The 22016-nt window shown below is 45.1% G+C and overlaps 1 protein-coding gene across 1 annotated transcript; it reads right to left on the bottom strand.

Moving 5' to 3' along the window:
• Positions 1 to 3232: 3232 nt before the first annotated feature.
• Positions 3233 to 21958, bottom strand: LOC119433666 (proteasome assembly chaperone 2). The gene is made up of 8 exons (XM_037700918.2): positions 21800 to 21958; positions 18709 to 18871; positions 14689 to 14747; positions 13948 to 14066; positions 11820 to 11993; positions 4778 to 4892; positions 3381 to 3785; positions 3233 to 3328 (listed from the first exon to the last, which is right to left on the bottom strand). The coding sequence occupies exons 1-7, from the start codon at positions 21857 to 21859 to the stop codon at positions 3681 to 3683; spliced, it is 795 nt and encodes a 264-aa protein (XP_037556846.1). The 5' UTR covers positions 21860 to 21958; the 3' UTR covers positions 3233 to 3328; positions 3381 to 3680.
• Positions 21959 to 22016: the final 58 nt, after the last annotated feature.

Raw genomic sequence — 22016 nt, 5'->3', positions numbered from 1 at the left:
AGACAACATTTCAGTTGTAAAATGACATAGCAAGCGACACAGCTTTTCTTGTTTACCTAAGTAACAACACATGAAGCCAAGGGCTTCACAAATGCTTGACATCAAAAGGAAGGGGGTTAGAATGGTGGGATAGAGTTAACTTGCCCTCTGCTGGCATGGTCAAGAATTGTCGTCATACCCAATCAACGCGACTGTATCAAGCGAACATTTAGTCTTTTGTTATACATGTCCAGCATTTGTTTTGATTCCCACAGTTAGGAAGAGAAAGATTGAAAGTTGTCAATAATATTTAGGTATTTTTCATGTTTTGAAGCAGTTTCAACAGCAGAATTTTTCTTTATCTCACTGATGGCACTATGCAGACGGCAAGCAGCCTCAAATGCACGCCAAGATCAGACCTAGCAAGTGCCTACTCTATCAATCTCTTCATTTTCACTTCAGCTTTATAATTATAGTGACTATCTGACAATTTCGGGTGGGTGCTTGCTCAATATTTTGTGGAAAATCATCTCCTCCAGAATCAGTCAACAGAAAGAACCCATTATGTGCGACCTCATACTCCCAAACCAACAGCAAACAACCACCCATCTACATTTCTATAACACACTTGAGTGTAATAATCAGTTTCACAGTGCCTAGGTTTCATCTGAAGTTGACACCCGAGATTAGGACGACTTGTTTTAACCCTGTAATGCCCAAATATCATATAGGCCGTGCTAAGTTTGATGCCTTAAAATTCTGATTTAAACACGGGAATGCATAGCCCATAGACACCCTGCAGAAATTACTCCAGCCCAGACGAGGGCGCCTCTAGTGGTGGCACAAGTGCAACTTGAGATTAGCAGCAGCAGCCATATAGAGCTACCGTACTGGCAGGAGCGGCCAACGTTATTAAAATGTTGACAGTGGCAGTACCATTGTACAGAGTCTGCCGGTGCTCTTCGCTCTGTTTTGTTCCATATAATTTACATTTCAACTTAAAACTGAGGTTCTCGGCGTTAACAGCAATAAGTCCGCGTCCAAACTGCAAAACCTACTGTGCTGTGGGGTGCAAGAGTGTATACAGCAATGCTCCAGGTACAAAGCTTTTTGCCAGCACAGATATCAGAGAAGCAATGGCCCAAACTCTGTAAACAGCTGGTTCATTGCTCGGTATTTTCGTTTAACTTGTTCTAATGACAAACGGGTGCATCGTGCAGTTACATCTGGTACGTTTCTTTTCCACTCAGTAGCACACGTTTTGTTTGGGAGACCGGGCGTAATGTGCACGAAGTTGATGAAAGTAAATTCGAATGCCAACGGCTGCTGGGTGTCACTCAGACGTTAAAGCCATGACTTAACAGCACATTAACAGCACTTAACAGCCATGACTTAAAAGCACAGCAGATGTACCTCCGCTACATTTCCATGACTGTCATTCATCATCATCATCAGCCTATACTTGTCCACTGCAGGACGAAGGCCTCTCCCTACGATCTCCAATTACCCGTCTTGCACTAGCTGATTGCAAGTTGCGCCTGCAAATTTCCCAACTTCATCACCCCAGCTAGTTTTCTGCCATCCGCGACTGCGCTTCCCTTCTCTAGGCACCCATTGCATAACTCTAATGGTCCACCAGTTATCCATCCTACGCATTACATTGCCTGCCCAGCTCTATTTTTTCCTCCTAATGTCAACCATAATATCGGCTATCCCCGTTTGCTCTCTGATCCACACCGCTCTCTTCCTGTCTCTTAACGTTAGGCCATTAACAGGCGCTAATTATTTTATAACATTTTGGAACAAGCAAGCACGCATGTGGAGTGGTGCTGACAGCGATACAACGGTGTCTTGCAGGCTGACATCCAGTTGTAGATATTCCTCTTTAAAAATCATTTACGGCATTAAGGAGAGTTTGCATTTCAAACTATGTGTTCTTGATCATCTGCCAAGCAGTTACTTAAGCACAAATGACGAGCTACTCCGTTTCGCTAAACAGCTGATGTTTTGGGACGACAAAGGTGGCGCGTGTCAAAGGGACAATCTGTGCTTTTTAGTATGCTTCACCTCAGTACAAACCTGTAATAAGGTGAAACATATTGACTGAATTAAGGCGAGCTTGGCACGTAGGGTTACCACGCCAGTGACGGTTGTCAAAATGGCATCCAGAACAGAAAACCAACCCAACCATACAAACTGCTTCGTTGCAGAAGAAAGAGAACCTTGACATCGTCCTTGCTCCCGCTTCTTCGACAATAAAATTTAGAACCGTGTTTTGTCTCTTTCTCATCGTAACAGAATCAGGTAATGTTAGTTTGAGAGGTCGTTTGTTTATGCAAGGAGCATGTATGAATAACAGGCATTCAGTGTCACCTAAACCTAAAGCAGCTGGCCCCACCACACCACAGTGAACACTAGTCTTCTTAAAAAGCATGGCTAGCACCCAATTAAGCTGTTCTAGCTTTACTAGATTTTGCTTTTGGCTCGTGGATTTTCGAAAGTCTGGTATGCTTTCCATGATGAAAGAGCATCGACATGTGCACGAGTTCGACATTATCTCATGAACAAGCAGAGCAACAACCGCAGTCTGTTTAAACTTTCCCGCAACACCGGCGCAGCCATTGCTTGAATTCTTTGGCTGTTAACCTGAAAACAAGAAACCGATGCACATGATGCTGCTGGTAAGTTCTATAATTAATTCCTGCCTTGTCGCTACGTTCATTATAGCTTAAGAAGCACCTGTCCCAAAGATTTTGAAATTGCCTGCAATAGCAAACTCCTCGACTTCGTAGAGGTGGCTCGCTGTAAACATGAGCTTTCCCTCGAAGTTAGCGCTGCGAATGAACGCATCTGAGTCTTGCAGCTCGAGGAATCATGTCGTTAGGAACACAGGCACGCTGTTTGCTGCCACAATGGGCACCGTGCCAACCTCGGGCAGCGATTTTCAACCTGCAGATGGAGTCGCCCTCTCCTTCTCTTAAGCATCACCTCAGAGATTTGATGCCGTCCGATCTCAGAGGCAACACCCCAACAAACGTCAAAATGGCCGTTGGGTGGCGCTTTTCTATAGCCGACGGTAGCGCCGCATAACAATGTGCAGTGCTCCCATAGTAGCATTTTTGATACGCTGGAAAGAGTTTTTAGTGGCGGATGGTACAGCAAGCCAATCAGTAATTAATTACTGCACTAATATAGTTATAACTTAACATTTCATTGTTTTCTTTTGTACAAGTGCACTCTACATGGCTGGAAATAAAGGTGAACAAGTTGCTCTAATTTTCTTTGATGTGGAACTGTGTTTACGCATTACAGGGTTAAACATAGTTGTTTTTATTATCACGTCTCATAACTGGTTTTGGCACGTAAAACCGCAGAAAGAAGAAGATTATCACATCTCGTACTGAGACATTACATCTGGAGCAGCATTCATTCAAAAGAGCCACTTTATAGCCAAGTGGGGGGAATGCTACTTAATATGCAACTTGTTTTGAACATCATCACTTTCACTGTGCCTTGATGTTGTGGCATTACATATGCAGCAGTGTTCACCGAAAAGAGCCACTCTATGAAAAGTCAATGCTCGTAAAGATGCACGATGGACGAGTCCCGAAATAACCAACCAGGTGGTGCAAGCATTAACCCTTCTCTGGCAAACCACATCACCAACAATGGTAAGGCAGGGCTTGAAACGACGCACGAGACTAGTAGATGCTGGTTGGCGGAGCACTGCCGAAGAGCAAGCTCCATGAGATCGGCGTCTGCCACGGTCCTCGTCGTCCGCTCTGCTCTCCACCATCGGTTGGCGGCTGCAATGGAAGGCATCTGCCGTCAAGGGTCGTTACAAACTGCAGGCAAAGGAATGCTTTGGACGCTTCCGAAACGCAGAAGTGGTGATAGTGGCTCTCTTTTCAATAATCAATGGCCAATACGAAAGTCACATTAAATGGTCAAGCCATTATCGGCCTCCTTATATATCTGCAGTGGTATGAAGGCCTCTCCAGTGATCTCCAGTTGCATTTGCTCAGCATCAGCTGGCCCCATTCTATGACTGCAAATTTCTTTATCTCATCCCAACAGCCGATCCTCTTCCACCGTCAATTGTGTTATGCTTGCCTTGGTACACACTCTCTTATCATAACAGGCAAGCAGTTTATCTACTTCATGCCTCATATGAGCAGACCACCTCTACTTTTTTCCTGGGAATTTCAACCAGAATATCACCTCTCAGCTTTTTGGTTATTTGTAATCAATGCAGCACAAGTAGTCATGTGATTAGGAAATCAGAGTCACTACACACAGACACATATAACAACACTTTTGAATACAGTAAGTGGTAGACACTGCACTTCCAATACATATCTGATCAATACCACCATCTTACTGTCTCTTAACATTATGCTTATTAGATTTACAGAAATGTGAGAGATGTCACAGCTGGGCAATATAACGAAACTTTTTTGCGCACTTGTTTCCCCGTATGAACAAGGTTACCACATGGGATCTGAAGGGCCCTTTAGATTTTATTTCATGTTAATGACATTGTACAGTGGCGTAGCCAGGGGGGCATATCAAGCACCTGCACCCTCCGTCACCCCCCTCGTCACTGGTCAAGTGAGTGCTTGCCCCCTCTATAAAAATTTCTGGCAACACCACTGACGTTGTATGCACTGCTACAGTGTCCTACTATGAAGCTGCTGCTACTGATCACTCCACAGTGTGTTCTGGTGCACTTGTTGGCACGGCAAGTTTCAGAATATGTTCTCTATAGGTGCACTCTCGCAAAGCTACTCCCTCTCACCTGGCAAAGGTGCAGCCACTCGTCCAATCGGTCAGCCAACAAGATGGCATCTGGTGTGTTGTCTCCCTCGGAGCAGTACACAAGCAGAAGGACAACGGGGATCTCGTCAGAGACACTGCAAAGGGAACAAGTGAATCCAATGCTCAAGTCACTCAAATTGTAATTTATTCAAGGAATATGCATGAGACGTACAGAGACACTTACCAACATTACATTTACCGAAACAGCATTCAGGAGCTCAAAGTCGGTTTGCTGTGTCAACCCGTCCTTTACAGTACACCGTCACCGTAATGCTGCCACCACTAAGTCGTCGTCAGCCATCGGATCAAACTAATGCACCCGTGGCAATGTAGAGTTGGGAGTTGAATGCACTAACTACCGAGCTGTTACACTTTTGTTCCTGGCAGTTAGTACAGTCTGCAACATGAACTCCAAATGTACTGATGTCTGTCTGTGCACGTACTTCAGAGGCAGTCAATACACTCAAGGAGCGCAGCTGGTGTGCAATGGAGCAGTTGTCCACAGTGTGGCTTTTAGCGCAGCGGCTACTCTCGGCGTTCCTCTAGCAATGACGGTTCTCTGCTGTCTTGAATGTTTTGTCAGCGAAGCGTCGTCATCGTGCCATCATCACGACCATCGTTGTCACGTGTGAAGATCGGTCTGCATGAGGCGACTCCTCCGAGCGACAGTCAGAAAGGGCACACGCTCTTCCACACTAGAGCCATGCAGGGTTTTGCCGACTCTCCGACACGACACAGATGAAGCTCCAGAGGCAGATTGTCAACAAACGTGGGTTTACGAACCTCAGATACACCACAGTTCGACAGTCACAGTTTGCGGGCAAGACACTCAGTGCAAGATCAATCGGCCACTGCGGTAGGCTAACTGGGCAGCGCTCCAATGATAACGAGAAGCTGCAAGGGCAAAGGTCGTCAGAACCAATTCATACCCAGCCTGAGTAGCATCTGCCACGGCGAGGAAGTGTTCAACGGTTCAGAGCTGAGGCAAGAGGATGCACAGGGCAATCACAGGTTGGTCATTCAGGGCGCATCCCAGTGACGTTTGCTCGCGCACGAGACTCGACTCTGGGAGGGAGAAGCAGTCTGAGCGGCAAAGAAGCTCTGGTGCACTAGCCATGTCTGCCATGTTGCCATGTGGCACGGCAGTTCCAAGATTGAGCTTGGCAAGTGGCTGTCATCATGCGCGAGCTGGAGATGAGGCATGGGAAGGCCCTTCGATCCTCGCACATTCTGTTGTCACAGCACTACCGCCGCCCTACCATCACTGCTGATATTGTGTTGTCGCATCCACGGCCTCGACAATAATGAAATTTCAAATGAAGCACAGCATAGAGGTAAATTCTGTGAACGAATTTTCAGCAGTAATGTAGTTGTATAAAACAATGAAATTGACTATCAATATTAGATTTTTTATCTCTGACTGTCCGACATTTTCACAGCTCTGTTAGTGTCCAAAAAAGCAGTTGACAATTGGAACTGTTTCACAACTAGTATTCACATGTCTGTTAATTCAGTGCATTTATACTGTGTCATGCTGCAGTGCACCTAAATCTCTCATTCTGTGGGCTTTCCTTTTGTCGAACTTTGTTTAATTTCGACCAATTCTCGAGCCCCTTCGAGTTCACCCTATCGAGATCTGACTGTACAGAAGGGGGGCCATTGCAGGAGCTTTGAGCAAGGTTCGGCGAGTCGAGGGTGAAATTGCTGTCACACTAAGGGCACACTCACATCAGAGATTGAAAGAGGTCGTTTGGCCAACCACGACTGGCAACTAAGGAGCAACTCACACTGACTAATGTTCACACCGCAAGATGTCGCAGCACCAAAACGTCTTGCGAAAGCCTATGTTTACATTTGCTCACACTGCCATCGTGACACGTAAAACAAACTGTCAGCGCATTCTGACATCCTGATCCTACCCGACTGATTGGTTCTGCAGCTTTGCGACTCTTGTGATGGGGTTGAAAAATAAAGCAGCAAACGGCTGACCTGAAAAAGTCACTTTTCAACCAAAGCAACCATTTGCGATTGAACTTGGGTCGTGCGACTTCTACGACTCACTGGTATGAATGCACCCAGAGTACAGACCCAAACAAATGATTGAAGTTTACCGATTCATTTCCATAGCCTAGTAGCCAAGATACTGTGCATCTATAGTCAATGCACCGCATGTTCCAATTCGAGGCTGAGCAACTTCACCAACACATTTTCCTCATAATGGTATGCATACAGAGACAGGTCCCAAGGTAATTCACAGTAAGCAGGACCATTCAACAACCAAGTAATTTGCTCTTTTTAGCAAAGTACTTACATTCAGGCAATGACCAAAAGAAGTCCACAGTTAATGAAGCCAAGGAAAGCACACAAGAAATGAACTGTGTTCCTTGATTGAAATGTAGACATAAATGAAAAGATAAATGAAAAAAATGTGTGTAATCATTTCTGCATCACACGTGCGATGCCCTGCCATTTGAGGTCGTGGGCTCGGCTCCCACAGGCAGAAAGTTGTCCTTTCCTCCGCCCTTTTTTCTCTATTCATTATCATGTCTAAGATTCAATTAAAATATGTACAGTTAAACCTGCTTATAATGCACTTCCATATAACAAATTCCTGGATATAACGAAGTTTTTCTATTCCACGCCGTTACTCCATAGAAGCACATGTATTTGAGACCTCTACGTAACGAAGTGGCAGCAGGAGACCCCCTCTAAATAATGAATTTTCCCCACCGACAACCTAGAGATTTCGCCCCAAATTTTGCCATTTTTGCGCGAGTAGCAACTGGAAGACCTTCTCAGCCGTGACAGAATGCGAAGCGGCGGCGGCGCGCTTGGCATGCTCGAATTCACGGCAACTGCGAGGCGAGAGCGAGCGCACGTGTGCGTGTGTGCGAGCGTGCGCGAGGCGGGCCTGCATCCCTCGACCCGGCGATCTTGCCGCCGCAGGCATGACCTTTCCCCCTCCATTCATTCAAACCTGATACAGCCGCTTGCTGCAGCTGGCCTAGCCCGCCAAGCCGGCACCTCTCCTTTTCCAGTTGATGTTGCCGAAGGAAAAAAATATACACTTTTTTTTTACCGCGCTGGCAGCGCCACTTTTTGGTTACTGCGCAAGTCTCTTCGCTTCACTTCACTAACCTGACACTAGGTGCTACGAAGCTACGATGCCATCGTGTCGCTCACTCCTCGTTTCCGACGCCTCGCGCTTGTGCGAAACGACATGCGTCCATGCATCCAGTACCTGGTGTGACATTCCAAGGATGAGTGCTTCGACGAAAACGGAAAACGGGTGCGCGTTACAATCGAGGGCGCGTTAGAAACGAGTAAATACAGTGAGCGTTTCTTTGTCGAATTTTCGTGCCGAACCTGCATATAACGAAATCCTCTTTATAACGAAGTTTTTCGGGAATTTTTCAATTTCGTTATATCCAGGTTTAAATGTAGTTCATTTCCTTCGTCTGGTTGCTAGTAACCACAAATAAAACACCTCTCTTCCCCTAATTATTATGTTGAGGTAACCATTCAAAACAGTGACTAAGAGCCCAATAAATAAATACATAAATAAATAATAAACAATCGAAGGGACTATGCATATGCCTACTTTGCTACAATGACCTCAATGGCACATCAACACTGCTGGGCCAGCTGGTGCATATTTAGAATGTAAGATAACAGCACAGTGAACAGGACAGATAGGGATTGGGATCTGCCACCAGGTTTGTGACCAAAATAACGAAAGGACCAAGAGAATGATTTACGTACCATAGTGCTCCCATTCATCATCATCATCAGCTTATATTTTATGTCCACTGTAGGACGAAGGCCTCTCCCTGCGATCTCCAATTACCCCTGTCTTGCGCTAGCGTATTCCAACTTGCGCCTGCAAATTTCCTAACTTCATCATCCCATCTGGTTTTCTGCCGACCTCGACTGCGCTTACCTTCTCTTGGTGTCCATTCTGTAACCCTAATGGTCCACCGGTTATCCATCCTACGCATTACATGGCCTGCCCAGCTGCATTTCTTACGCTTAATGTCAACTAGAATATCGGCTATCCCAGTTTGTTCTCTGATCCATACCGCTCTCTTCATGTCTCTTAACGTTAGTCCTAAGATTTTTCGTTCCATCGCTCTTTGTGCGGTCCTTAACTTGTTCTCGAGCTTCTTTGTTAACCTCCAAGTTTCTGCCCCATATGTTAGCACCGGTAGAATGCAATGATAGTACACTCTTCTTTTCAGCGACAGTGGTAAGCTCCCAGTCAGGATTTGGCAATGCCTGCCGTGAGCACTTCAACCCAATTTTATTCTTCTGTAAATTTCTTTCTCGTGATCAGGGTCCCCTGTGAGTAATTGACCTAGGTAAACGCACTCATTTACAAACTCTAGAGGCTGACTGGCGATCCTGAATTCTTGTTCCCTTGCCAGGCTATTGAACATTATCTTTCTCTTCTGCATATTCATCTTCAACCCAATTCTCACACTTTCTCGATTACGGTCCTCAATTATTTGTTGTAATTCCTCTCCATTGTTGCTGAATAGGACAATGTCATCTGAAACCGAAGGTTGCCGAGATATTCGCCGTTGATCCTCACTCCTAAGCCTTCCCAGTCTAAGAGCTTGAATACTTCTTTTAAGCATGCAGTGAATAGCATTGGAGAGATTGTGTCTCCTTGCCTGACCCCTTTCTTGATAGGTAACTTTCTACTTTTCTTGTGGAGAACCAAGGTAGTTGTGGAATCCTTGTAAATGTTTGCCAAGATATTCACGTATGCCTCCTGTACTCCTTATTACGCAATGCCTCTATGACTGCTGGTATATCTACTGAATCAAATGCTTTTTCATAATCTATGAAAGCCATATCGAGAGGTTGATTCTACTCCACAGATTTCTCGATTACCTGATCGATGACATGGATATGATTCATCGTAGAATATCCCTTCCTGAAGCCAGCCTGTTCTCTTGGTTGGCTGAAGTCAAGTGTTGCCCTGATTCTATTAGAAATTATCTTGGTGAATATTTTATACAATACTGAAAGCAAGCTAATGGGTCTATAATTCTTTAATGTCTCCCTTCTTATGGATTAGTATAATGTTGGCGTTCTTCCAGCTCTCTGGTACACATGAAGTTGTGAGGCATTGCGTATAAAGGGCCGCAAGCTTTTCAAGCATGATATCTCCTCCATCTTTGATTAAATCTACTGTTATTCCATCTTCTCCAGCAGCTTTTCCCCTGGTCATGTCTTTCAAGGCCCATCTAACTTCATCGCTAATTATAGAAGGAGCCTCTGTATCCGGTTCATCACTATTTTGAATGAAAGTAGCTTGGCTGTTTTGGGCACTGTACAGGTCAGTATAGAATTCTTCCGCTGCTTTTACTATGTCATCGAAATTGCTGATGATATTACCATGCTTATCTTTCAGTGCATACATCTTGCCTTGTCCTATGCCAAGCTTTCTTACTGATTTAATGCTGCGTCCATATTTTACGGCTTCCTCAATCTTTCCCACGTTATAATTTCGAATATCCCTTACTTTCTTCTTGTTGATCAGTTTTGACAGTTCAGCGAATTCTATCTCATCTCTTGAGTTGGACATTTCATGTTTTGTCGTTTGTTTATTAGGTCCTTTGTTTCCTGGGAGAGCTTACCTACTGATTGCCTTGGTGCCTTACCTCCCACTTCAATTGCTGCTTCTGTGATCAACCTAGTTACGGTTTCATCCATTAGCTTTATGTTGTCTTCATCTTCCTTTTCTAAAGCTGCATATTTGTTTGCGAGCACCAGCCTAAATTGGTCTGCTTTTACCCTTACTGCCTCTAGGTTGGCCTGTTTCCTCTTGACTAATTTCACTCTTTCTCTCTTCAAATTGAGAGAAATCCTAGACCTCACTAACCTATGGTCACTGCACTTTACCTTACCTAACACTTCTACATCCTGCACTATGCTTGGATCGGCAGAGAGTATGAAATCTATTTCATTCCTTGTTTCTCCATTAGGGCTTTTCCAGGTCCACTTCCTGTTGCTGCGCTTCCTGAAGAATGTATTCATTATTCGGAGCCTATTCCTTTCCGCGAATTCTACCAACATCTCTCCTCTTGCATTCCTAGAATCGATGCCGTAGTTGCGAATTGCTTGTTCACCAACCTGCTTTTTCCCCACTTTTGCATTGAAGTCGCCCATGACTACAGTGCACTGAGTTTGTACCTTTCTCATTGCTAATTCAACATCTTCATAAAACTGTTCTATTTCTTCATCATCGTGACTAGAGGTTGGGGCGTAGGCTTGTACTACCTTCATTTTGTACCTTCTATTCAGCTTTATTACGACGACTGCTACCCTCTCATTAATGCTGTAGAATTCATCAATGTTGCCCGCTATGTTGTTATGGACTAGAAATTCTACCCCGGATTCTCTCTTATCTGGAAGACTTCTGTAGCTGAGGATGTGGCCGTTAGTCAGTACTGTGTAAGCCTCACCAGTTCTTCTAACCTCACTAAGACCAATAATATCCCAGGCAATTCCTGATAATTCTTCAAAAAGTCCTGCTAAACTAGCCTCACTCGAGAGGGTGCGCGTGTTGAATGTTGCCAGGCTCAGTTTCCAGTGGCGGCCTGCCCGGACCCAGAGATTCTTAGCACCCTCTGCCGCGTAGCAGGTCTGACCGCCGCCTTGGTCAGGTGCTCCACAGCCACTGGGGACTGAGGGCCATGGGTTAATTGTGGGAGTCATGAGGGAGGTAGCGGCCGAACACTGCACCAGGGAGGCCAATTCCTGTTCTGGTGAGGGAGTGACTTTGATGAAGTTTAGTGGGCCTTCCTAGTTTAGTTGCATCTGAACTAGTACAGCCCCACTAGCTCTTGGCAATATTTTTTTTTCTTGCCGGTGTCAGACACCACTCCATGCCTCAAAAAGTGGTGGACTGGAGTAGGATTCGAACTTACGACCTTCAGATTTGAAGCCGGGTATTCTACCTCTGCTCCACGCCACCACCATGCTCCCATTAGTGGCCCCCAAAATTCACTCACCACTTGTCGAGCAGAGACCGAGTGATGCCCGAGCCGGGCATGAGCAGCACTCCGTCAGGGTTGCGTTCTCGGGTCACGGGGTCCTGCTTTTCGAGTCGCGTCCAGCGCAGTGCCTTCAGTTGGGCCTCCACGGGCTCGCCGACTGCCGGAGTGCAGTAGTAGTGCACCGAGTACCTAGGGAGAATAGCAAAGCAACAGAAAAGTAGTTATAAACTGCTAACAATGCAAACGATTGATTGATCGTTTGCTTGACGAAATGGTTGAACAATTAGTCGATTAATTCATGGATAAATTGATTGACTGATCTTAACATCCGAATGGAAATAACCGTATTTATTTGAATTTAGGCCAGCTTCAATTCTAGGCCGGCTCCCATTATTCGGAAGTTCAGCAAATAAAAAAACTTTTCTCTAATGAAAGGATAACGAAAAAAGACATTTGACTAGGAAAAAGAACATGCAACAGAGTCAGATGTTGTGCTTTCAGAATGCTCGCATTATCAAATCGGCCAGAATTTAATTCCATGACGCCGTGTCACTACCTGACCTATGCATGTCAAAGGCATGTCAAAGCTAACCAGCGTCTGAACTTGTTCCGAGCAATGCCTTGAACGTTTGCGAGCTCCTTCGTCATTACTTTGATAAAATCAGCAACAACAATTTAGTAAATTTTTTAAAGAAAGGTATTGGCCTACAATCAAGGAAATACGGTAATTACTAGACATCAGCACAAATACAGATGTCACAATGAGACACACACATTGAACTTTGGGGTCGTTGTTTAATTAGAATGTACAAATCCTGCCCAGCACCATGTTCTCTTTAAAATTATAATAAGAAATTGACACTTGCAGTCTACACATCCATTTAGATATTCAGTTATAATTTTTGGCAATTTTGGTTACGTGCATTTTGGGAAACCCCTCGACAATGTTCTCAAAAATGGCAGCTGAGATAAACAATATTTCTTTAAATATTAAAGTAAACAACATCAAATCTTTAACTTTGTTGCAATGTCTGCTCCATCCAGCTACTTTATACAATGCAGACTACATTATATAACACTCTCTTAGTCACGATACAAAGCTGTAAACGTACACAAGAGACTATACTGTTTCTACTTTCAGGGGGCATAGAAAAATAAATAAGATTTTGATAAATTAAAACACATTCATAAATAAAATATATAGGTTACATTCAGCTGGCTACATCATTAATAATGAAAATCAATTTTGAAAGCGTATCTTCCTTAATGCAATTGCATACAACGTTAATGGCAATCTGTTTCAGTTCTAGAAGGTTCACCATCTTAAAGGAGAGACAAACATCAGCCTTGAAGTGATTCACAGCGATATAACAAACAAGTAGGCGTGTGCGAATATTCACAACTATCGAATAACGAATCAATTAGTGTACTATTCGATTTGGTTTTTGTATCAAATAATCGCTAGTTTTCGAAAATGGGAATATTTTTAAAATACTTTTTGAATATTTCAAGCTGTCAATTGCGGCCAAATAAACATAAAATTGGAGCTAAGGTACGGGAAATTTTCACACCTGCGAGCATAGTATAAACATAAAAATCAGAACTTGTGTAGTGGGGCAGACATAGCCATACTTCACAGGTATACATTTGATCATTTGCACTCTCTGAAGAGTCTCGTGCATGCGAAGAAGCTACTTCGTTGCTCCTAATTCTCCATTTGTGCTTTTATTAAACAATGTTTCATGACGTACTATGTAACCACAGAAAAGACTTCCTAATATTAATTGGTACAATTGCTGTTCATTATTCGAAAACAATTCAATATTCGATTCGAATCACTTCTGGCACAATTCGATCCCTATTCAATTCGGTCTCACAAATTACTATTCGCACACCTTCACAAACAAGGCATGCCGCTAGAGCTAACATTCCGACAAACGTACTTGTCTTTGACAAGTGGCCTTGTCAAAGTTTTGGTTCCAGCGCCATTCCTTGTTCGACCACTGTTAATCGCTTCACGCTACCATCTTCCTGGGAGCCTCTCTATTGCTTTGAACTTCAGTATTGTCACAGAAACAACCTGTCTGAGTTGACTAAGCAATGAGAACACCGGCTACGACTGAATTCCTGAAGCCAGACGTACCTGGGGAGGTCGGAGGGGTTCGTGAACTGGGAGAGGCAGCTGGAGAGCATGATGACCAGACGGAACCTCTCCTGCTTGATCCATTCCGTCAGAAACTGGCGATACTCAGTGCGGCAGTTCTGTCAACACACAAACACAGGAAAGTACACATTTCCCACTGCAGCCATGCAGTGACATCTGTCTGCAGCCTAACTAATTTACATGACACCATCACAAACTTTAGCAACTGGCCAATTCAGCGTGTGGTCATCTGGCAACATACATGACCTAAATTGTATGGATATTAATAACTATCAGCCACAGGGCACCTGTGGGTACTGAGACAAGGCATCTCGGTGCAACAAAGCAGTGTGTGTTAATACCATGCTTGAAGCATGAGACTTACATTGCCAAACGTTCAAAAAGTAGACCAGCTACTTATCAAAAAGTTTTTTTTACCTCACTCCACTTTAAGAGCTTGTGCTTTGATTTCAAGTGGAAATCTCGCAGCTGTATTCTATTTGGGCTCAACCTAAAACATACAACCGTGGCTATTTCTTTTTGCACACCACAGCTAGATTAAAAATTCACAACCTAGTTTCTTTTTTTGTAACAGCTGTAGAGACCTGTCTGTTAGAAAAAGACTGAACAAGGCACATCCAGATCAACAAGAACATGAACGAAATTTCCCTGTTTAAATAAGTGCTGTGGGCCCCCTTACTGGTGCTGCATTGGGTAAGAAAGACAAGTCTGGACACTCACTGCTGAAACTGGTGTCCTCTGTTGCACCACTAGAAGCTTGCTTCGGTGGCACACGTAGACTGAAGCAAAAGATGACAATGAGGCAACATCAGCAACACTTAGATCAAAACTATGTGCTCAAGCTTTCTGCATAGGTATTGATGGTCAAAACAGGTAACAACCTTCTAAATTTCACAAACTACAGTCAAGCGCCTCTACAATGAAATTACCTGTATATTATGAAGAATTTCATATCCCCTCACCAAATTGCTATCTCTCAAGATTGTGAATGCCTCTGTATTGAACACCATATAACGTATTTGCCTGTACAACAAGGCAACTTCAGAGGCTGCGATGGCCCGATTTGTTGCTTTAAATAAATGCACAGAGAGATGCCGCCATTTCCCTTTATAGTCGGCTCTGAGCTGCGCTTTGCGTAGGGAACGTTGGTCAGGACCACAACAAAGACCCCGTACGGAAACGTCCATTCTCCTAAGTGGCTACGGTACCACCACCCACCTTAACTGACAACCAACAGCATTGTCAAAGCCATTAAGGAAAGGAAGGAAGCAAAAAAAAAAAAAAAATGACAGCAGATCCACGAGGTGAATGATGATGAGTGGGCGAAGCTCCGGAGGGAATCATCGGATCTCCCGCTTAAGGGGACGCTAGCACAAACGCGTTAGAAACGTGCAGTACTCTCTAGTAAGGGGGAGCGGCCACAGCGTCTTACGCAGCCATTTACACATGCCGGAACGTGCACCGCGTTTGCCGACGCCATCACATGACTGCTGAGAGAGTATACCCCCCGTATTCATAAACGCTCCTCGACTTGAACTTGACTTGCCACCGCTTTGGGCAGCGCGTTCGAAACGCGTTGAAGGTAAGGTGGATAGGCCACAGCGTCTTACACGGGCCGTAACGCGCTAGCACAAACGCGTTAGAAACGCGCTAGAAACGCGGCCTTTCGTTAATGTTGGGTATTTATAGCCATCGTGGTGCGTTTGTCCATGTCCGCTTCGTGGCGTAGTGGGCTAACGCCGCGCGCTCGGAAGCGAGGGGTCCCTGGTTCGATTCCGCGCTACGGACACAACTTCGGAATTTTTTTCTCATTTTTCTCAGACTGGTTACACACTACTACTACTACTACGACGGGGACGGAACGGGTGCCGCTATAAGGAGCTTCGCCCCTAAAAAAAATTTAATTATGGGGTTTTACATGCCAAAACCAGTTCTGATTATGAGGCACGCCGTAGTGGCGGACTCCGGAAATTTGGACCACCTGGGATTCTTTAACGTGCACCTAAATCTAAGTACATGGGTGTTTTCGCATTTCGCCCCCATTGAAATGCGGCCGCCGTGGCCGGGATTCGATCCCGCGACCTCGTGCTCAGCAGCCCAACACCAAGGAAGGAAGCGAAGGTGTCAGTCAATGGTGAAGGCACCAGTGATGAACAGCCTGCTGTCTTACTAGGAATTTTGACCACAAGGTAAGCAATAGTGGCATTCAACATTCTGCAGCTCTATTGTGATTAAGTCCCAAGTTTCCTGCAAAGCATGCCATGAACCTCGATGCCATAAGATCGGCTGCAGTTGCACGTTCCGTCAGATGAAGTGTACAGACAAACATCTGTGAGTTATTTCCCTAAATATCTACTGAATTCATGTTATGCTTCGTTGCAGAGGCATTTCAATATTTCTTTTACTATCACCCAATGCTTTGTAGCAGTACTATCAGCACAAACCAAAATGCAAATGACATGGTTCACGCGCCTTTTGCATAGCCTGGTGAAAAGTGATGGTTACAGGGCTTCGTGACCCGCTCTCTCATGTAGTGAACATTGCTTTTGACACATCAAAGTCAGTCTGGAATCCTCGTGACAAATGCTTTCCTCTTAGGTGCACAAGAGCCGTACACTCCACAGTTCACTTTTTTATTGGTGCTAACAGTACAAGAGCGCAAATTTCAAGAAGTGGGGGTCCAATTTTACAAATGCAGGCAAGCATGTGATGAGGCACAAATTTATGGAAGTTTACCCATGCAGTCGGGTGCCAGAAAAGATTGAAGACTCCCAAACTGTATACAATACAGGTCATGACTCAATTTCGGGCACACACCAGGAGACTATTTTATTTTTGCAGTCATAATAACCCAGTAGAAGTGTGAACAGTGAATTGTTATGCAAGCAGCTATTACTTCAAAGGAAAGAGCATGGGCAACTTTCGAGAAATTAAATCGACTTCAAGATGATGCATGATCCCAAGTGTGCACTTTGGTGAGACTACCACAACAGTACTGCTGCCCGGACACCCCTATAGTATTGCACGCATTTGTGCCAACATGCCCAGGCATGAAATGTCCCAAATCAGGGTAGGTGGTATTACTTCCATGATCAAACTTCCTAGGGGAGAAACAACGAACGGAGGGGAAACGACTCACACAAGCGCTATCAAAAATAAAGCGTTACAGTTCGTAATTAGTGCCTGTGTACGCCAATTGCCTCATCCATTGTTTCTGTGCCAAGAAGTTTGAACCAGGGATGCATTTTGGCACCACATTTAAAGCCGAATTTGGGCCTAGCATGTCCATGCACCTAAACATCGAAGGACTGAAAGTTGAACAAGTTGTTAAGGTTTCACGTGACTGAAGGGCAGGTGTGCAGACATGGACGCAAACATGCACTCAGCCACTGTACGACTGAAAAGTCATATAGTGGCAGAAAAGAAGGAACACACAAAACTTTCCACGCTTGCTCAAGGAAGCGCAGTGCCCACGCGTCAATCATGGACACGTGCGGGCACTCGGAAAAGATAACTGTTTAGGCATTACACTCCTTCTTTGTGTAGTATAATGGAGGGCTGACTTACACATGCACTACCGCTGTTAATGACATCCCAATCCTAGACTGTAAGGCGAAGTTCTTCGCTTATGTGCCTGAACAAAACTATACTGTCTGCAAATTTTGCTGTACACTTGCAATCATGGCAGTGCAACGAATGATTACTAGGCCCGTCACCCGTCTCACCCATCAACAAACATATGCACTCAATTATTCACCGATTGATGCAATGACCTTCTTGTGTCCGTGTTTGCATGCCTGCTTTTTGGCAATATGAATACATGTAAACATGCTAGAAGTGTTGTATACCATGGAGCGTATCGATGGCCCCCCCACTGATGACCCCCCCCCCCCCCCCCAAACTGCCTTCCTTTTTTTTTCACTATGGAAAGCATCACGCTGTGTATTGGCCCACATAGAAGCAAGAACACTGCCCCGAACAACCGATAGCCAAATGCGTGTTTACAAGCATTTCACCGCTCATGTCCATGCCAACAGCTACTATACTGACTCGCCTCTCCCTCCCTTGATCACACTGAGTATAATGTTTCCGCAAAACGTCACAATGCAATTTTCTTTCTTTCTTCTTCTTAAAAATGCTCTTGGTTGCAATGAACACTACACCTGATAAATCATGGCCAACAACATTACACAACATACAAAGACCTACTATCAATAGTGTGAATCAAAGTAGTATGGCTAAACTGTCAAGGAATATCATGGTCAGTGCCAATCTTGTTTGCTTTAGTTATACTGCATTACACCAACTCCACGTAGCGAAAGCTATGGGTTCTATCAGACAACCAAAAAAGAGAAATCGGAAGGAAGGCTTCCTCCATTGTCCACCTCCTGATCACCCCTCTGCAGGATGACAACTGAATGGAACGCCACAGGAGGATTAGTAGCGCATGACTTGGCGAGCCCGCCTTCCTGCTCTGGAACCACTCAGCTAGCTCTTGCTACTGATTGCCAGACACAGGTTCGAGCCTTCGCTGCACTAGAGAGTTGGTGAGGCAAAGTGTAATTACAGAAAATCACGTGACAGTCCTTGTGGACAACAATGTAGAGATAACTGACTTCTCGAAGAGTACAAATGATGGCTTCGTGTTCACGGGTCACTGATACGTCGAGGCCTAAAAGGTGGCCCCCGCATGGAGGCACTGTGCTGATGCACAGAAGAAAAAGTTAACAAGCAGCTCACCTTGGCATGCCGTGGCAAGCCTCTGGTCGCTAACACGATACGGATTCCCGCCAACAAGTGGCACAAGAGCCGTCGAGTGGATGTAGCCGACCAGCTCTGTCTCGAGTGTCGACAGCAGTAGGTCAACTGCCAGCTGAGCGGCATTGCCGACAGACACGACAGGCTGGAAAGAAAACAAAGGTTGTCACGCTACTATATCTCAAGGGCATCTATCGAAGGCACCCTAAACCACGTGATATTTTGAACACTTTTAAATAATCACATGTGCATCACGTACAGAATGGAGTGATCATCTTCGGCTAATATGACAGTGCAGAGAAGCCACAAATTCAATAAACATTCCCGTGCTCCTCTCTGGACTGTTCCAGTCCTTTCTTTGCACGTCGTGACGTCACCAAGGCAAAAGCTGCCATAGGTCAACTGCCGAGGTACAAGAGCGCCAACTTGGCAAGAGCCGGCTGTGTGTTCTGGGAAAGAAGGGAGGTTGCCTATCGTGTGCCACCGATCCTTCCGTGGAGCTTCCATGCAGTCAGCATCGCGTGCAGGCCAATCAGAGGCTTAGAATGGAGGAGCAATTCCTTTGGTTATCCATTCTGATTAGCAGACGCGCCCCGTAGTTTTCAATGCACTGCACAGAATTGGAGAGACGAAGTATGCACCAAGTACAAGAGAGATCCTGTGAGGACAAAGCAAAGGAGAGCCAGAAAACGCAGCGGCCACTCAGTTGCTCGTCAAATGCCTGTAACTTTGTTATTACAGCATAATTTCGAAACATGATTGCAGTTTTATGTTTATTTATGACTGGTACACAGCTCCTACTAGTAAAGAAAAAAATTTTCTGAACTCGGACCAGTTTGGGGGCCCTTAAGGAAAGAACAAGGGCCTTCTCTTTCAAGGACAATTTTTAATGCAAACATGAAGCCAAGCCAAAGCAATTAAATAAAGGAGTGGCTATTCTGCCGGCAGCCGGGAGAAATATGTTTTCGAAATTCTCCCGGCAGTCGAATCTCACTGGCTGATGGAGTTACGTGACAGCATGTCACGTCTCACGTCATTTTGCCGCACGTGCGGCATGTCATTGGCATGATCGGCGTGACACATGGCTCGTCAGATTGAGGCAAATATTGTTCGAAACAGTGCTAGTGGTGTTAGCCATGGATGAAATTCGCTCTCAGTCGCTCCCTGAATCGGGAGCTAGGCGAACGTGACCACTGCTACCACGAAATGCTGCCACGAAAATTTCTGCAAGCCGACCCCTCGCCGTCGGTGAGAAGTTCGCAACGTTCGCGCAGTTGGATGAAAGAATGTCCAGGTACAGCGCAGAAAACTGTGTTGACACATCGGCTGTCTTCGCGCGATAAGACTTTTTTTCGATAACATTGCTACAGAATCGAGTTGTAAAAATACGGTCGCCACTAGAGCACTCTGGCCACGACAATGCACCTTGCGGTAATGCTAACCGCAACCTTTACAAACGTTATGGGGTGCCAGCGGAACGCAGGCATCTTTGCCCCCCCCACCCCTCGGTCACACGGGCACTTGATCGCGCTTCCGAGTGCAACGCGCGAGTCACTGGATCCGGATTGAGACCCTAACGTTACTGTGTACCGACGTCCGATCGGGATGGAGGGTCGATACGTCAGTCAACCGAACTTCACAAAATTAACCCATTTGGCTGAACTTTCGGGAGAAGTCGAAGCTGCCGGCAAAAGTGCAATTTAGCCGGCGCTGTACGCCATTCTCCCGGCTGTCGCTTAGCGTCAGTCAACTGATATTTGCTAAATTAACAACTGTTTATATTACATCACTTAATCTAAATTAACAGATTTGCCTTAAAGCAAAACATTTCGTCAGCAAGCTGCCGAAAATGTTATTTTTGCAGGCACTTACGGGCTGCCGGCAGAATGGGATGTTTATTTTGCCGGCACTTCTAACGCCACTTCATCTTCCGACGAAATTATATTTCTCGCGGCTGCCGGCAGAATGCAAAAAATATAATTTTGCCGGCACTTCTGACGTCACTCCATCAGCCAATGAGATTCGACTGCCGGGAGAATTTCGAGAACATATTTCTCCCGGCTGCCGGCAGAATAGCCACTCCCATTAAATAATGATTGAAATGCTTTCTGATGTGTTCCACTGTTTTCATTTGTCGTTTGCTGCGGATATGTGGTCTATAGGTGCAAAACAAGTGCCGAGAGACTCTCAGGAATATAGTCTATTAACTACAGTAAGATTTAAAACGTGCCTTTAGTGTCTCCTTGAAGCTCTAGCTTTCCTTGACTAAATTAATACTACCTTCTTTCCCATTTCGTCACAGATCAACTGCACATTACTAAGTAGACTGCATGCCACCTGAATTGCATGTCATACATGCGTGCACTGTTGCAAATGACAGTGGCAAAAGGTCGCCACAGTGACAGTGCAGCCCCCACATTGATGTCTTATTACTGCGAACAATTGAGGGTCGTGCGCGATTTAAAACAAGGTGATAACCTTACTATTATTAAGTGCTAACTATTCGGCGTTCTTGTATTTACTGCTCATTAAGACTCCCCCTGATCGTTCACGTTTCCGTCGCATATCCGGGAAGCTCAAGGCAGCTCAAGTTGCAGCAGTGGCGAAAGCACAATGCCTCAGGTCAACCTTACACACCAGGACAATTGCCATCTTCCAACAGATGAACACAGCAAATCTTCGATCACGAGGAATGTAGGAATTCAGAGATAAACCATCAGTATGTCTATAAGCTGAAAGCCTGTTGTGAAGACTGTCACTTTTGTTATTCGAGAGACCGCATCTCAGACCTCTGTTCAGCCGATGACAACGAATGCAATCAAACAAAACAGCCTAGTACCACTAAACACAACTAATCTCATTGCAGCCATTCATAGCAGCCACAAGCGTTAGATAAGACGTCAACAGAATGGTATGCATTGTGCCTGCATATATGTGAACACTAAATCAAGACAGCATGTTCGTTATGTTAGTTTCACAAACAGGAGAGACACGACCACGGGCACATCCGAAGTCCTTTTGTCAGCCTCCCTGCATTAATGTCAAGCGACGATTGCATTACACGCGCACTTACCAGCACAAGCGAGTACTCATGCCACTGGTGGCCTTTGAAGGGCTGCAAAGGCACAAACATGCTGACCAACGAGATGAAACTTTCAGGGATGACAACACACAAATTCAGCGCTGTAGGCCTTCCTTGAAAACCGGCGGCCGCACACTGTATGGTTTTATCGTGACAGCAACTAGGCGCATTTGCGTAACTCAAACTGTCTAGATTAAATAAATATATA

Source organism: Dermacentor silvarum, chromosome 11 (assembly GCF_013339745.2).
Source record: "Dermacentor silvarum isolate Dsil-2018 chromosome 11, BIME_Dsil_1.4, whole genome shotgun sequence".
Taxonomy (NCBI): domain Eukaryota; kingdom Metazoa; phylum Arthropoda; class Arachnida; order Ixodida; family Ixodidae; genus Dermacentor; species Dermacentor silvarum.
This window is presented reverse-complemented; position numbering and strand designations above follow the sequence as displayed.